The sequence below is a fragment of the Herpailurus yagouaroundi genome, unplaced genomic scaffold (genome assembly GCF_014898765.1).
Source record: "Herpailurus yagouaroundi ecotype Mexico unplaced genomic scaffold, PumYag 163, whole genome shotgun sequence".
Classification (NCBI taxonomy): Eukaryota; Metazoa; Chordata; class Mammalia; order Carnivora; family Felidae; genus Herpailurus; species Herpailurus yagouaroundi.
This window is the reverse complement of record NW_024412404.1, coordinates 19994601-20011300: the sequence shown is the minus strand read 5'-3', so window position 1 is coordinate 20011300 and position 16700 is coordinate 19994601. Positions and strand designations below refer to the sequence as shown.

General features: G+C 51.0%; 1 protein-coding gene across 1 annotated transcript; it reads left to right on the top strand.

The window, feature by feature from the left end:
• The first annotated feature begins 394 nt into the window (after positions 1-394).
• Positions 395-14865, top strand: PLAC9 (placenta associated 9). Its single transcript, XM_040485562.1, has 4 exons — positions 395-517; positions 12603-12700; positions 14107-14233; positions 14728-14865. The coding sequence occupies exons 1-4, from the start codon at positions 466-468 to the stop codon at positions 14772-14774; spliced, it is 324 nt and encodes a 107-aa protein (XP_040341496.1). The 5' UTR covers positions 395-465; the 3' UTR covers positions 14775-14865.
• Positions 14866-16700: the final 1835 nt, after the last annotated feature.

Here is a 16700-nt window from a genome sequence, read left to right as displayed (position 1 = left end):
ACCCCACCACTGAGACTCTCAGGGTCCCTGTCCCCTTGCAGTTAATTACGAATTAAAATGCGTAGGCGGACGGATGAAAGCCTCCGCACTCGGTGCGTTCGGGGTTCGGGAACCGGGGGTGACACCGGGGAAGCCTCGGTCTGCGGGTCTGAGATGGACTGCCGCGAATACCCGGGCCAGGGAGCGGTGGCCCCGGGGTGGGGGGTAGGGGGCAGCCCTCGCCCCTCCGGCCCTCGGGGCCGCGGGCAAGGGGGGCGGCGGCCCCCGGCTGGGGTGGCGCCCGGGCTGGCACGCCGGCCCCTCCGCCCGCGGGGTCTCTGGAGGGGGCGGGTCGCGCGAGCCGGAGAGCCCGGAGCCGCCCAGGAATCTTGGCTCCGGCTGCGAGCATTTCCTGCGGGCGGGCCGACGCGGGCCCGGGGGCGCGGCGGCGGGCAGACTCCGCGCTGCGCTCGGCCGGCCGGCAGCATGCGGCCCCTGCTCTGCGCGCTGGCCGGGCTCGCCCTGCTCCGCGCCGCCGGTGAGTGGGGTCGGGCCGGGTGGGACCGAGGGGACGGAGAGCGGAGAGATGGAGAAAGGGGGGACCTCCCGGGAAGGGGGGGGGTGTGAAAAGAGACGTGAGAGAGAGCGCCCGAAAGAGGAAGGCTGGAGAGACCCGACGCCCCGCAGGAGACAGGCATCGCAGGGCGGGGAGGTCAAGTCTGCAGGGAGGGCACACATCCCCCCAGCGCCCCCCGCCGCCTTCCGGGCCGGCTGCATCCCGAGGGCCTGTGGAGGCGCCCGGGCTGGGCTTACGGGCAGGGCACTCCCTTGGAAGCTGAGTTCCGGCAGACGAGGACCCAGGCTTGGCCCAGCAGAGCCAGCGGGCGGACAGGCGGCCCCAGGAGAAAGGCCACGACTTCACCTGCCATCTGGCCGGCCGAGGGCTCTGCGGCGTGGGAGAGGGGGCCAGTGTCTCTGCTTCCAGAGATCTCCCCTGAGGCCCCGAGCTGCCTTGGGTGGGGGTGTTGGGGTGCGGGAGGGAGAGGCCCTCCGGGTGCTCCACAGGCTGGGGGAGCTCCACAGGCTGCTGCTCCCAACGGGGCAGGTGAGGGGAAGGCTCGGCTCTCACAGCGGTGCCATGGCAGAGGCCTCACCAAGTACCCAGGCCTCCTGCCCCCTCAGGCAGACCCTTGCCCCCACCAGGCGGCTTGCCCGTCAGCCTGGAGCCAGTGCAGGTGAATCGCCTAAGTGAAGTACCCTGAGCTACGATGGGAGCCTCCCACGCCAGTGCCTTTCAGGGCACAGCCAAGCTGTGGGTGTGAGCACCCAGGGGCAGGGTGGAGGCCTGTGCTGATCCTGGGCAGCCCCCCCCCCCGCCCCAGTAAGTTGGGTCGGCTGCCTTATCTCTGTGAGCCTGTTTCCTCCTCTGTAAGGTGGGGAGAAAGAATGACACCCACCCTGCGGAGACTGAATGAAGTCCCCAGCACGGAATTCAACACACACGGGCTCCCTCCCTCATCCCCTCAGCTCCACTGATCTCTCTGAGCCTCAGTTTCCCCACCTATTAATGAAGGAGGACCAACAACTGCCTCCTCAAGGGCTGTATGATGAGTGGCTGGGACTGTGCTCGGCACAGAGCCCATAGAGCAAGGCCTTCTTTCCCCCCTTCCTCCCCCGATGCTCCTGGAGCCTCCCCTCCCCTCCAGGAGCCGAGGGCACAAAGCCGAGTCTGTGCTCCCCCAGAGGGAGGATCTGGCTGCCGCCCACAACTGGCCGACTTTATTGTGGCCCCTGCAGTCATGACCAGTATATGCGCTTTAATTTAAAACCGTTCTTAAACATTCTTTCTGATTATGCTTGCTTATTGCTACGGATGTTTTAAAAAGGGGGAAAATATAAATGTATGAGTGTAATCCCACACTGCGTTCGCACAGTGTTGTGTATAATCTTTCAGACTTCAGACAATTTACCATTGTGTTTCTTAACGTTTGACTATGAAATATCTTGGATGCAAAGGCAGAGCAGTGCGGCAAACCCCGGTGTTCCTGCCATCCTGCTTCGGCGAGTATTGGCCTGTCTTGTTTCCTCTATCACCCCACATTCTGTCCCCTCCCTCCAATAGTTTTAAAGGAAATTCCGGGCACCATATATTTTCATCCGTAAATATTTCCTTCGGTATCTCTAAAAGATAAGTAATCTTGTTCTTTTTAAGTTTCATTTATTTAACTAATCTGCATACCCAGTGTGGGGCTTGAACTCATGACTCCAAGATCAATGTCAATATGGGGCGCCTGGGTAGCTCAGCCGGTTAAGCGTCTGACTTTGGCTCAGGTCATGATCTCACAGTTTGTGAATTCAAGTCCCGAATTGGGCTCAGAGCGTGGAACCTGCTTCAGATTCTGTGTCTCCCGCTCTCTCTGCCCCTCGCCTGCTCATGCTCTGTCTCTCTCTCCTTCAAAAATAAATAAATACACATTAAAAAAATTGTTTAAATTCATATGCACTCTCAGCTGAGCCAGCCAGGCACCCCAAAGATAAGTAATATTTTATTTTTTTTTTAATTTTTTTTTCACGTTTTTATTTATTTTTGGGACAGAGAGAGACAGAGCATGAATGGGGGAGGAGCAGAGAGAGAGGGAGACACAGAATCGGAAACAGGCTCCAGGCTCCGAGCCATCAGCCCAGAGCCCGACACGGGGCTCGAACTCACGGACCGCGAGATCGTGACCTGGCTGAAGTCGGACGCTTAACCGACTGCGCCACCCAGGCGCCCCAGTAATATTTTAATAAACACAACTGCAATACCATTATCACATCCTAAAAAGGGATGAAAATTTCTTAATATCATCAAATGTCCACATCCCCCATTGTGTCATGTTTACATTTGGTTTTGTTTTGTCCAAATAAGGTGCACATGTTGCTTTTGGCGGACATGTCAGTTATGTTTCCTTTAACACGTGAGGTCTCTTCCCCGCTTTTCCTTAAGATGTATTTGTGGACGCAGCTGGGTTGTTTTGTCCTATAAAGTTTTTCCACATTTAGATTTTAGCTGATTGCGTCTGCCGCGAGTCATTTAAATGTTCTTCCCTCCCCTGTATTGTCTATAAACTGGCAGATCTGGAAACTTTTGCTGTTCTGCAAGAATGTTAAGATGGTTTGTTGCTTTAATTTGTATTTCTTTGATTACTACTGAGGTTGAACTTTTCCTTTAAGTGCACATTGGTCATTTCTACTAATTCATGCGAATTGTCTCATGCTTTTCAGTTGCGGTACTGGGATTTTTCATATTGACCTACAAAGGCTCTTTATGTATTGACTGAAGCAAACTTCTTGGAATACTGATAAGAGCCCTTTTTCAAAATTAAGTTTTCTGTTGAGTTCCTTTCCTGTTTTCCTATCAGAGACATCTAAACTCCTAGAGCCTCGTTCTTTTACCAATTGTCACCCATGCCTTGGGGCCCTTTGGGCATTCTCTCATTGTCCGCCCCTGCTCCAGATCCCCGTGGACTGGACATCTGTCTTCCACTGGAATTCTTTCTGCTTCAAGTGAAGGAAGAAGATACTGAAGGACTGTCGTGAGGGTCACAGCATTTCTTCCTACAAAGGTGGATATCGTGGGAGTGAACCAGTCAAAGACATTTCGATCCCAAGCACATATTTGGGCTCTTATGGGGCCCCGGACAGCTGTAAAGGTCATGCGAACAGGTCCTCTTTGCCCCATACCTGTCCAACCCCTCATTTTGTAACTGTGTTCAAGTGTATTTGCTTGCCGAATGATAGGCGAGTTGAGAAGCAAGACGTTGGTGTAGGAAAGCGACTTTATTTGGAAAGCCAGCCAACTGAGGACATGGTGAACTATTGTCTCAAAGAACCATCTCTCAGAGCATGTGAGTCAGGCTTGTTCTATGTTAGGAAGAGGGGCAAGGGAGTCAAAAGATGGCTGATACCTGTAGACATTGAAAACAGTCGTGTAACTTCATGCCCTTGGTCAGTTGATCTTTGTGTGTAGGAATCTGGTGCTGTCGTTCCTGTAAATCTTAAACATAGCATAGTCATTTCTGTATGTACTTCTGTATCTCCTCCAATGAGGCAGGTTTCAGGTAAGAAGGCGGTTTTTGCGAATCTCACCGTGCCTGTGTGTGGGGCTAAGCAACGTTTCTAAGCTACAGGTTACAGTGGCAAGGGAAATAAAAGCAATATGGAGTCAGGCATGCTAAGTTTCTCCCTGTTACCTTTTACAGAGGAGGCAGCTGAGGCCCCGAGAGGGGAGGCCCTTAACTTACACAAGGTCACATGACTGCCAGTGCATGGTCTAGACTGTGTCGGGCAGGTAGGATTCAAATCCTCTCCCTACCACCTACTAGCTATGTAATCTTGGTCATGTTACGCAATCTCTTCGATCTTTAGTTTTCTGATTTGTAAAAACGTGACGTAAGCGTCAAATGGGATAATGTACGTAAGCGCTCAACAGAGAGCTTGGCGCACAATGAGTGATCGCTAATTGATGGGAGCTTCCCGTGTAGAGTATGGCTATGCCTATTGAAAAGGCGAAGGACCCAGGAATCCAGTGAGTGGGACTGGCTTGTAAGAGAGCCAGAGCCGAGTCAGCACCGAGCCCTCCTGTGTCCTTGTTGGAGAAGCCCCTCCCCAGCATCCCTTGGACCCCTGCATAGGTTTATCCCTAGAGCAGATGCCTCTCCATCCTGAGAACTGGTCTGTGTGACCCAGCAGAGAGGCAGAGCCCTGGCAGCTTCCTCTGCCTTCTTCCATCTTCAGCTCCCCTGGTAGATGCCCTACACGCCATTGGCACAGCACTTGGCAGTTCCAAGGCATCTTCGAGGGCAGGGGTCCCTTTAATCAACACAGCAGTCCTGCCAAGTAGACCTGGCAGGACAGCTCCCTCACCGTCTGAAAGAGAGGCAAAGAACGTCCTCAGTAAGTCTCGGAGGTGGGGCTGCGTCTCTGACTCCCAGCCATGTGTGCTTTTCACGGTGCACGGAGAGAGGTTTATTCTGGGTGGCTTCTTACACCTTCTCTGGCTTGTGGGGCTTTTGGAGTGTTCTAGTACATTATGACCCCGCGGACTAAAAGAGCATGGTATTCCAAGAGAAGGAATCAGGGTTCCCATATGGCTCGGGGAGCAGAGCTCTCTGCCAGCCCTGACCACAAGCCAATCTACCTCTGAACTCACATATGAGAAAACGAATAAATACATGTGAAGCCGAGGGGGGAAGGGGGCTTTTTTATGGTAGCCTAGCTTACTTACTGCAACCAGATACTGAATGTACTGGAAATGACATTGAAGTGTTCTCAGAGTGATCAACAAGACTCAGACCCCCATTTGGAAAATGACCAGAGACCTGGGGAGATGGGAGGGCGTGTCTCCCCCAAGAATGTGCCTCAGAATCTGAGCTCTTTCTTGGGGGGCTCAAGGGTCTCTCTCCTGGCTCAGCCAGAGCAGTTTCTCATACTGGAATTCTTCATATACTTGTTTGAAAATAGTATTCTTCTGCTTAAAAAAATTTTTTTAAACCGCTGGTGGTTTTAAATGCAGCACCAATTTTAATACGAATATTAAATGTGGTAAATTTTATTCTATTATAGTGAGTGCGGTCGAACACAATTAACCCCTAACTGGTGGATGTTGCTGGTCAAAGCAGAGTGTGTCTTTGATGATTCAGAAGGCACAGCAATCTTCAGGGTCTCCTCTGGGAAATTATGCGTCATCCCAGAAATCATTGGAGCTGTGCACGCTTTCTTGGTGTTTGAGTCCCAGATACAAGAGGTCCCCTATGCCTGTAAGTAGGAGGGGCCATACTTCCTGCCTCAGAGGATGGGGACCCGGTGGCCATGTCTCTTTAACTGAAGAAGTTAGCCCAGCACCTCCGCTGGGCCTCTGGCCTCCCCGACAGCCTGTTCTCACCAGCCCACTGTGTTCCACCCATGGCCGCCATCCAGGGTGCGCATAGGCCCTGAGTGGGAGCCAGGCCAGGGAAAACAGCCCGGCGTCCAAGAAGGTCCATTTCCCAACTGGCCGGGCAGGGAGGGCGGGAACAGAGGAAGGAAGGGAACATGGAGACCCACAGCCTTGGCTCCTCCAGCATGCTCATGGTAACCCTTCAGCCTTCCCCACTCCTGACTGTCCCAACAACCCCGTGGGGCAGGCATTATCCTGAGCCCCTTTCTACTGACAGGGAAGCTCAAAGACATGGCAGACGCCCAGCTCTTGTCTCGCTGGAGCTTCTGATCCAAGAAGCAACTTGTCCTTGACTCACGCCGGTTTTGTCCTGGTAGCTAATTTTTGAGGCCTCTCAGCAGGCTGTGAGAGACAAAGCGGCTTCCCCCATGAGCCAGATGGGGGTGGCGGTGCGTCAGGCCTCCCCACCCGGAGTTAGCAAGGAGACAGCAGAGACTCAGGGAGGAGAGGAAAGCTTCCCACCGGCCCGCACCAACTCGTGGCGGAGGGGGGTGAGAACGGGCCTCTCCGGTGTGTTTGGGGCCCTTGTGCAGTGAGGTCAGTGCCAAGTTAGGGACCCACATGGGGGAGGGAGCAGCTGGACAGGCCCCGTGGCAGCTTTCTCTCTCAGATGAGCTCGTAGGGAGGCCTGGATGAGCTCACGGACAGTTGTGCAGCGGAGCCCAGGGCACAGCTCTGTCCAGATGTGAGGGATTAGTGCTGTGTGATGTGGAAAGCAACCTCAGCCAATCCTTTCCCCTGGAGGGCTTTTGGAGCCAAATTAGACCTCATTGCAGACTCGTACAAAACAGGATGTTTTAGGCCGGCGGAGGGGAGTAGATTCATGTTGTTCAGGACTTACAGGGCTGGCGGACCCTCACACTTGGCCAGCCAGGTCAGACTGTTTCCTCCTGGCCCAAGCTGGGGCTGGGAGAGGGCAGGCCGGGCTCCGGGGAGAGGCTTGGCCAGAGGCTCATGGGCGGAGCCCACAGTGGCTGTGTGTGGACACAGATCCACACTGGACAGACCCCCTTTTCACGGACAGCCCTCCCTGGGGGTGAAAGCGACTCTTCTTGCCCCCCAGGAAACCCTTCCTCTCTAGACTGGGCTCTGGAGAGCTGAGTTCTTTCCACTGAGACAGATGAGTCAAACTTTCTAGTCCCTTCACCATGGCCGCTTCTAGATCTGCTTCTGCCTATCAGAGGCCCAGAACAGAGCACAACCATCCAGGTGGGGTCCCTCAGACCACCCCCTCCCTCTTCCTGAGCCTTTCCTGTCCGCGTATGCGGCCCGCAACAGCTTCTGCTTTTAGCTAACAACCCTATCAGACAACTGGCCTTTATTGTGGAAAATTTCAAACCATATATACAAGAGCAGAGAGGGTAGTGGGAAGAACTCCAATGTCCCCGTCACACAGTTTCAACAATTATCAATTTCGGCCAATCTGGTTTGGCCACCCATGCCCCCGCCCACTCCCAGGCCTGGATTACTTTGAAGAGAATCCAAGATATCATAACACTTCATCTCTAAAGATTTCAGTATGGATCTCTAAAAGACTCCCTTTTTTTAAAAATTTTTTTTTTAACGTTTATTTATTTTTTTGGGACAGAGAGAGACAGAGCATGAACGGGGGAGGGGCAGAGAGAGAGGGAGACACAGAATCAGAAACAGGCTCCAGGCTCTGAGCCATCAGCCCAGAGCCCGACGCGGGGCTCGAACTCACGGACCGCGAGATCGTGACCTGGCTGAAGTCGGACGCTTAACCGACTGCGCCACCCAGGCGCCCCTAAAAGACTCCCTTTTAAGAACATAACCAGTCCTCACTTGAGCCGCACATATACTAGAAAAAAATAACCGAAGTACCATTGTAATGTCAACCCCCCTCCCCAAAGTCAACAAGACCATTGTTTTTTTAAAAAAAATTTTTTTTAATGTTTATTTTTGAGAGACAGAGAGAGCGCGAGCAGGGGAGGGGAAGAGAGAGATGGAGACACAGATTCTGAAGCAGGCTCCAGGCTCTGAGCTGTCAGCACAGAGCCCAACGCGGGGCTCCAACCCACAAAGTACGAGATCATGACCTGAGCCGAAGTCAGACGCTGAACCAGCCGACTCCCCTGGCGCCCCAAGACCATGGTCTTTTGAAGAGGCTTTTCTAAGTTCAGTGGCGGGAACTAATGGAAAATACGGAAACAAATTGTTCTCCGTGAAAGATGCTCAGGGTGGAAGGGAGTTTTGTCTCTGCTGTTAGTTCTTACCCCTAAGTGGAAGAGCTGGGATCCAGAGAGAGTTGGGACAGGAAAGTCTCAGGATGGGAAGCCTCTGGCAGAGATCCAGAAGGCCAGCTTGCTGCGGTGAGATCAGGAGAAGGGTGCTAGGGGTCCAGTCATTTGCTAACCATGTGACCTTGGGCAGGTCACTCAACCTCTCAGAGTTACACATTCATCACCAGCAAAATGGCTCACCATCTCTGTCCTCACCTCGAGAACTGTCAACCTTCTGGGCGACTCTGTATGTCCCCTTGGGCCATCCAGCCAACGCCTGGGTCTTACGGTTACAACAGTTTTGCACCTAGACAGAGCAAGTCCAATAACTCTTTGTCCCCACTGTGCCTCAGATGCCCACATCTATGGCCGCAACCTTGATATTGCCACTAGGAAGCTGCTTCACCTCTCAGAGCTGAAGCTGCAATATCTTTTGCCACTCATTCCTTCCGTTACTGCCATCACCCTTCAGCCCCTCCGTTTCTCCCAACTTATTGGCCCTCTTCTTGGCCTCTCTCCTTCCTTATTCAAGCTAGACTCCAGAGCTCATCCCCTTAAATGCTTGCTGGTCAAATCCTCAGTCCTTTGCTCGCTTGCTCTCCCCCATACTCTCTCTGCAGACTCCCAGCTTCCGCTCCATCCAGCCACCTGTCCTGGCCACTCCCAGCCTGTCAGGTGGCACACTGTGGGTCTGGGGTTTCCAGAGTTCTTCCCTGAGTCGCGTCCTTCTCCATGGCCCTCCTCATTCTCCTCATCTCCTCTTGAAGTCCTCTGTATATTTGAGCCCCCTCCCCAGTGGTCTGCTGATAAAGTGGCTCGCAAAAACAGACACAAACCGAAACAGGGCATTTGCTGGTTTCCATGATGTAAGTGCTCTCACTGCGCCTCCCGTTTTAGTGGCTGTGTTCAACAACCCCCCTTACAGAATTCCTGAAAACTTCACAACTAGCTTCCTCTTTCACAAGCCAACGTGTATTACCAGCAGATGATTCCCCTCTTGCTTTACAGAGTGAACAGAGGCCAGCAGGTGAGAACTCACGCAACTTCTTGGCCCTTGGAGTAGAGGTCTGCTGTGCCCCTTGTCCTCTGCTCAGTTCTTCTTTTTCTTTTCTTTTTCCTTTTTTTACTAATTTATTTATTTATTCTTACAATTTACACCCAAGTTAGTTAGCATATAGTGCAACGTTGATTTCAGGAGTAGATTCCTTAGTGCCCCTTTTAGATGCCCCCATTTAGCCCATCCTCCCTCCTACAACCCCTCCAACAGCCCTCAGTTTGTTTTCTGTATTTAAGAGTCTCTTATGTTTTGGCCCCCTCCCTGTTTTTTTTTTTTTTTTCATTTTAATTTTTATTTTTTGAGAGAGAGAGAGAGAGAGCGCACAAATGGGGTAGGAGCAGAAGGGGGGGGGGGATACAGAATCCAAAGCAGGCTCCAGGCTCTGAGCTGTCAGCACAGAGCTCAACATGGGGCTCGAACTCATGAACGATGAGATCATGACCTGAGCTGAAGTTGGACACCTAACCAACTGAGCCACCCAGGCGCCCCTAAATCTTTTTTTAAATTTAGTGATTTAGTTTTGAAAGAGAGAGAGCACACGAGTGAGCGTGGGAGGGGCAGAGACAAAGGGAGAGAGAGAATCCCAAGCAGCTCACAGCCGGGAGACCGAAGAAGGGCTCGAACTCACAAACTGTGAGATCATGACCCGAGGGGAAACACGAACACAAACACAAATATGGAAGCAAATAAGCCCAGAACCGTGAGAGGAACCTTGACTGTGGACCCTGGGTGGATGTTTCTCACTGAAGTTCTGGGCTTGAGAAGCTCTGTGGGACAGCTTCCAAGGGACCTGCACTTCCTGCCGTGCTCCCTCTCAGCCCGGTGTGGTGGGCGAGCACGCCCGGAACTGAGACTGCTATGTCTCCTTTACTTCCGGAAACTAAGTTGACGTGAGAGAATCAAACCCCTCACTTGAATTATTTTGACTTAATATGTTCCTGAGACTTTAACTTTGTCATTTCTGGCTGCTCCCATCATTCAATTTAGATCATTAATATAAATTAGTATATGCCTTTCACCTTTCTGTGAGAATCCCAGATGTGAAAGCCTGAGTGACTCTTTCTTTATTTTGAACCGTGAGTTCCATTTCCAGCCCCTCACAGATGGGCCCCTCCTGTCTCACGATGTTTCTTTCTTTCCGATGACACTCGGGCCCTGGCGTTTCCTCAGGTGCTCATTTTCAGCCTTCCTTGGGTAGCCTAGAAGAGTTTGCTGCAGTCACTCTCATACATCTTGCCTAGCTTATTTTTGCCAAATCTGATCACTTATGTATTTAAAACTTCTGAATAATATACATATATCACCAATCTGCAATAATCCTGATTCAAAAAAAAAAGTTCTTCATTCATTCAGTCTAATCTGCACTGAAACCCTTTTTTTAAATTTTATTTTTTTAAAATTTACACCCCAATTAGCATATAGCACAACCATGATTTCAGGAGTAGATTCCTTAGTGCCCCTTACCCATTTAGCCCATCCCCCCTCCCACAACCCCTCCAGCAACCCTCTGTTTGGTCTCCATATTTCTGAGTCTCTTCTGTTTTGTCCCGCTCCCTGTTTTTATATTATTTTTGTTTCCCTTCCCTTAGGTTCATCTGTTTTGTCTCTTACAGTCCTCGTATGAGTGAAGTCATATGATTTTTGTCTTTCTCTGGCTGACTAATTTCACTTAGCATAGTACCCTCCAGTTCCATCCACGTAGTTGTAAATGGCAAGATTTCATTCTTTTTGATTGCTGAGTAATACTCCATTGTAGATATATGCCACATCTTCTTTATCCATTCATCCACCGATGGACATTTGGGCTCTTTCCATACTTCGGCTATTGTGGATAGTGCTGCTATAAACACGGGGGTGCATGTGTCCCTTTGAAACAGCACACCTGTATCCCTTGGATAAATACCTAGTAGTGCAATTGCTGGGTCGTAGGGTAGTTCTATTTTTAGTTTTTTGAGGAGCCTCCATACTGTTTTCCAGAATGGCTGCACCAGCTTGTATTCCCAGTCCTTTGTTAAGTTCTTTCCTTCAGGCTGTAAGTGTGGTTGTTTCTTTGACTTAAAAGAACAGAAATGACAACAAGAAACATTCTGTAGACCATGTGATCTGATCTCCCTTCCTTCACAGCCAAACTTCTTGAAAAATGTTTCCCAGGGTCCAAATTTCCACCTTCCAACCTCTCTTTCCGTTCCCATCCCACAGCATCTCGGCTTGGCTTTGCCTCCACGACTCCGTGAACAGGGTCGGGGTGGAATTTAGCAGGACTTTCCTGTTGCTCTTTCAATCCTTATCTTGCTAGACTTCCCTGCTGCTTTAGGCCATGCTGACCACTTCATCCTCAGGGAAGCTCCTTGCTTCTCTTCTGTTTCTGGGACAGTGGCCTTCTTCCTGAGTATCTGCATTCTCCAAGGATCCAGCCAACTCTGCTGCCTCACAGGTACCTGGGGGTCACTGACACAAAACCTGAGCTCAGAACCTTCTGGTGTGATGGCTGGTGGTGCCAGGAGGAACCAAGGGGGAACCAGCATTGGGGAGAAAAATGATGAACCAAAATCCGGACGGGTCAGACCTCAGATCTTCCATTTAACTAGCTGCGTGACATAGGATATAGCATTTCACCCCTCTGCATCAACTGGGGATAATAAACAGGTTATTGTAAGGATTGAATGAGTTCGCACACTTGTTTAGCAGGCCATGTGGTACATAGTAAGTGCTCATCAAATGTCTGATATTAATAACTGGTCATTAATGTCAGTGTGACGACTAAAATATCTTCCCTTCATCCTCTCTATACCTACTGCCTCCCCTCATCACTTCTCATAGGAATTCCTGCAATAACTCCCTGCCTTCAAAGCCAAATCCCTCCAATCCATTCTCTGTATTTAAAAAATTCACATAGGACCGTGTGACTCTTGGGTTGAAATAAACCCCAAGATAAGCACTGCGGTTGGCTTATTAGGGCCTCTGGTTTTGTTTCCATGACCCAGTGTCCTCCCATCCACCCTGTGCTTTCCAGCCACGCCAACTCCCTGAGGGTTTGCACACGGAACCGTGCCGTCGTGTGCCTCTCTCTTTGCACACGCCGTTCTCTCTGCAGCCTTGCCTCCCTTCCTTACCTCACCCAGTTCAGGCAGCAGCTTCTTGAAGAAGCCCACCTGGGTATGGAGGTGACCATGGCCATAGAGACAAGCGAGTGATTGGGCCAGCCCCCCGGCCCCTCACACCCTGACCCACACACTGAGCCTTCCTTCGCTTCTCTGTGACTGTTTTCAGGACCCACCTCACGGAGCCCAGCGCTTTACGGGAGTCTCTAGTGTCACAGGGAATGGTGACAAGGCTTGTTTTTCCACAGCTGCTGAACCCTTCATGCCCTCCCATGGAGACCCAGCTTGGAACACAGGGTGTGACAGACACATGGCTATCCACGGCCGTTTAGACGTCATAGAGGAGGTAATCAGGGTGACTTGGGAGGACGTACAGCTTCAGGACCACCTGGCAGGCTGGCAGCTTTTTTTTTTTCTTTAATTTTTTTAATGTTTGTCTATTTTTGAGAGGGAGAGAGACAGAGTGCAAGCGGGGGAGTGGCAGAGAGAGAGACACACACAGAATCTGAAGCAGGCTCTAGGCTCTGAGCCGTCAGCACAGAGCCCGACGCGGGGCTCGGACTCACGAACCGTGAGACCACGACCCGAGCCGAAGTTGGATGCTTAACCGACTGAGCCACCCAGGCGTCCCCAGGCTGGTAGATTTATAGGGCTCAGGACCACCTTGCTTTGGAAAATCGGGAAAACCCATGCCAATTCTGCTCCCTGGCCACCATGTGAAACATCTCCCTGCCCTGTCTGGGCTCTTAGGCTGACCAGCCCTCAACAGACCCTGCCCCTGGTGGGGGGTGGGGTGGGGAGAGGGGCTTGCTTAAACCCAGCTAGAGATTGCCACATAATTACACAATGAGATGGTGGAAATTTGGTCACTGTGTTTTGTTTACACAGCCACGGTTTGTAACCGGGGGTCTATAAACTTGTGTGGGAAAAAATTACACCTTATTTTCACAAACCTTTAACTGGAATTTAGCATTCCAATTCACTATAAATACAGGCAACACACCATAGTAGTCTTAACAGTACTGTGACTTTGTTCTCAATAGAAATCACAGATAATTTCACTCCATCATAGTTGTGAATATATCGACACATCATTTATCCTTGTCAGTATGACGTAATTACAGTCGTCGTTAGACCTGATATTAGATCGTGTTATTTCCTAAGTTAATAAATACATACATTTTTACATCAAAGATTTAATTTTTAGCACTTGAACAGTATTTTAATGCAGTGGGAATCCTTGGAAATCTTAATATGCTTTATTTTGTTTTCAATTAAGGTATTTTTCTGAGAAGGGGGTCTGTAGGTTTCACCAGACTGCTTTTCATTCATGAAAAGGCTAGGAACCCTGAATAAAGAACATTTCAAAATCCCCCACCTGTCATTTGGCAGAATTGCCACCAGGGGGCGGGGCGACAAAAGGAATGTGAGCTCCTAGTGGTGAAGAACGGAAAGGAAAACAGGAAAAAGGGTGGCTCCTTGTCAAACCTGTTGTGACTGGGTGAAGCGCCTATGGCCCGAGCCAGCGGCGGCCTTAGAGAACGAAGCCCTAGGATCCTGTCATGGGGGAATGGCGAGGCCGGCAGGGGCTGAGCCTGAACGAGAAGGGCCCAAGTCCCCTGGCGCTCAGTTCTCTCGCGCCCCACTGGGCCGCCCCTTGCCCCTTAGGATGTGGCTGATGGACTTGGCTCCACTCTAGTGCCCCACTCCTGCCCCCCTGCCCCCGCCCCGCTCCCATCTCTCTCGCTCTAGACGGTGGAGAAGACGGTGGAACACCTAGAGGCAGAAGTGAAAGGCTTGCTGGGTCAGCTGGAGGAGCTGGCCTGGAACCTGCCCCCGGGGTCTTTCAGCCCCACGACCCCCGACCTCCTCGGAGACGGTGAGCGGCTGCCTCCGGCTGGGGTGGGGGGGTGGGGGGAGGGATGGTTGCCCACCGCACGGGTGTGGCCTGGACAGGCAGGGAGAGGCCTCGGGTCAGAGTTGGGAGGGCATCACCCCCTCCCCGGCCCACCCCCAATGTTCTTTGCCCTCGCCCCCCTCTGGAGGGCGCTGCAGCCTGGCATCCGGACGGGGCTTCGGGAAGAGCTGGCACAGTTCACCGGGGTCCCATCCAGGGCCGCCAGGGGCACGGCGCTGCTGCCTCCTCCGCTGGCCATCTTCCCGCCTCAAAGCTCCTGGTCTCCTTTCAGGTCCCTTGCAGGGAACCACTCCTGCGCCACCACAGAACCCTCCGAGGGCGCGGCGGAGGGGCTGCCCCCTGCCCCTCCCCGAACCCCGAGTTCCCTGTCACAGGAGTTGGGGGGGGGGGGCAGGGGCCTGGGAGCGGGGCCGCGGGGGGCCTTCAGCGCTCCCGAGCCGTCCTTTCTCTTTCAGATGGCTTTGGAGCACCGGAGCCAGAGCTGCCCGGCAACTGGAAATGACACGCCCGTGGTGCAGCTTCTCTGGGCACAGAGTGGCACATGGTGGCCTGCCTTCCTCAGCTTTGTGCACAATAAAAGCTACTCCCTTGGGCCTCTGTGTCTGCTGACCGTGACCCCTATAGCCACAGCCCCTTCTCTGTCCACTCCCACGCCCTGAGGCCCACATCCTCCTGCAGGCTCAGACCTGGGGACTTCCGGCGGGCTGCTTCCGCCCGTCTTCGTTATAGGGGCAGACAGGGCAGGAGCTGGTGCGGAGGTGAGGCACCTGAGGCCCAGACCCGCAAGGGGACACAGCGGAAGGGCCCTTGAGTAGCCTCACTACTCAGAATGTGGCCATAGATGAGCGGCAGTGGGAGCCCGTCACAACCCAGACCTCCTGAATCAGAACCTACATTTCAGTGAGATCCCCAGGGGACAGGTGTGCAAATTTGTGTGCGACTTAAAACCTTTTCTATTGAGGTAAAATTCGCGCAACGTAAGTTTCAGATTTTTAACCTTGTTAAACGGTTCAAATTCAGCGGTTTCACACTGTTGTATACTCATTGCCGAACATTTTCATCACCCCCAAAAGAAACCCTGTACCTACAAGCAGTCACTTTTAAAAAATTTTTCTTTTTATTATTATTATTTTTGAAAGAGAGAGAGAGACAGAGTGCGAGTGGGGGAGGGGCAGAGAGAAAGAGGGAGACACAGAATCCGAAGCGGGCTGGAGGCTCCGAGCTGTCAGCACAGAGCCCGATGCCGGGCTCGAACCTCCAGATCGTGACCTGAGCCGCAGTCGGTCGCTTAACCGACTGAGCCACCCAGGCGCTCCCAAGCAGTCACTTTCTATTCCCCTTCCTGCCATCCTTCAGAAACCACTAATATTTCTGTTTCCATGGACATTTTATATAAACGGAATCATACAATATGTGGCCTTTGTGTCAAACCTTTTTACATTGACCATAATGCTTTCAAGTTTCATCCGTGTTGTAGCATGTATCAGTACTTTATTCTCGTATAGCTGAATGATACTATACCATTTTACATTCTCCCAACAATGTGTATAGAAGGGTTTCGATTTTTCCACATCTTCACTGTGTATCTTTTTAATTATAGCCATCGTATTAGGTATGAAGTGGTAACGCATTGTGGTTTTAGGTTGCATTTGCCGAATGGTGATGACCATCTTTTTTGTGTGTGTTTCTTGGCCATTTGTCTTTTTGCGGAAATATCTATTCATGTCCTTTGCTCATTTAAAAATTTTTGTCTTTTTGTTATTGAGTGGTAAGAGTTCTTTATGTATTGTGGATACTAGGCTTTTTCAGATATATGACTTACAAATATTTTCTCCCATTCTGTGGGTTTTTACCTTCTTGGGTGTCCCTTGATATACAAAAGTTTTAATTTTGATGAAGTCCAATTTATCTTTTTTTTTTTGTTGTTTTTGCTTTTGGTATCAGCAAGAATCCATCGCCAAATCCAAGGTCATGGGTATTTATTCCTGTTTTCTTCTAAGATTTTTATAGTGTTTGCCATTACATTTAGTTCTTTGATCTGTTTTGAATTACTTTTTGGATATGGTGTGAGGTTGGGATCCAACTTAATTCTTTTGCTTGTGGATATTCAGTTGCCCCTGCATTATTTGTTAAAGAGAATATTCCTTCCCTATCAAATGGTTCTGGCACCCTTGCCAAAAATCAATTAAACGTAGATGTTTAGGTTTCTGAATTCTATCCCATCTATAGGTCTATCTTTATGCTGGTATCACACTGTTTGAATTACTGTAGCTTTGAAGTAAGATTTGAAATTAAGAAGTGTGAGATCCCTGACTTTGTTGTTCTTTTCCAAGACTGTTTTGGTTATTTGGGGACTGGTCCTTTGCAATTCCACATACATTTTAGGATCAGCTTGTCCATGTCTGCAAAAAGGCTGCTGGAATTTTTA

Coding starts and splice junctions, on each gene's coding strand:
- PLAC9 (XM_040485562.1), top strand. CDS start 466: ATGCGGCCCCTGCTCTGCGCGCTGGCCGGGCTCGCCCTGCTCCGCGCC. Junction 12,701..14,106: donor GTTTAGACGTCATAGAGGAG/GTAATCAGGGTG, acceptor CTCTCGCTCTAG/ACGGTGGAGAAGACGGTGGA. Junction 14,234..14,727: donor CCCCGACCTCCTCGGAGACG/GTGAGCGGCTGC, acceptor TTTCTCTTTCAG/ATGGCTTTGGAGCACCGGAG.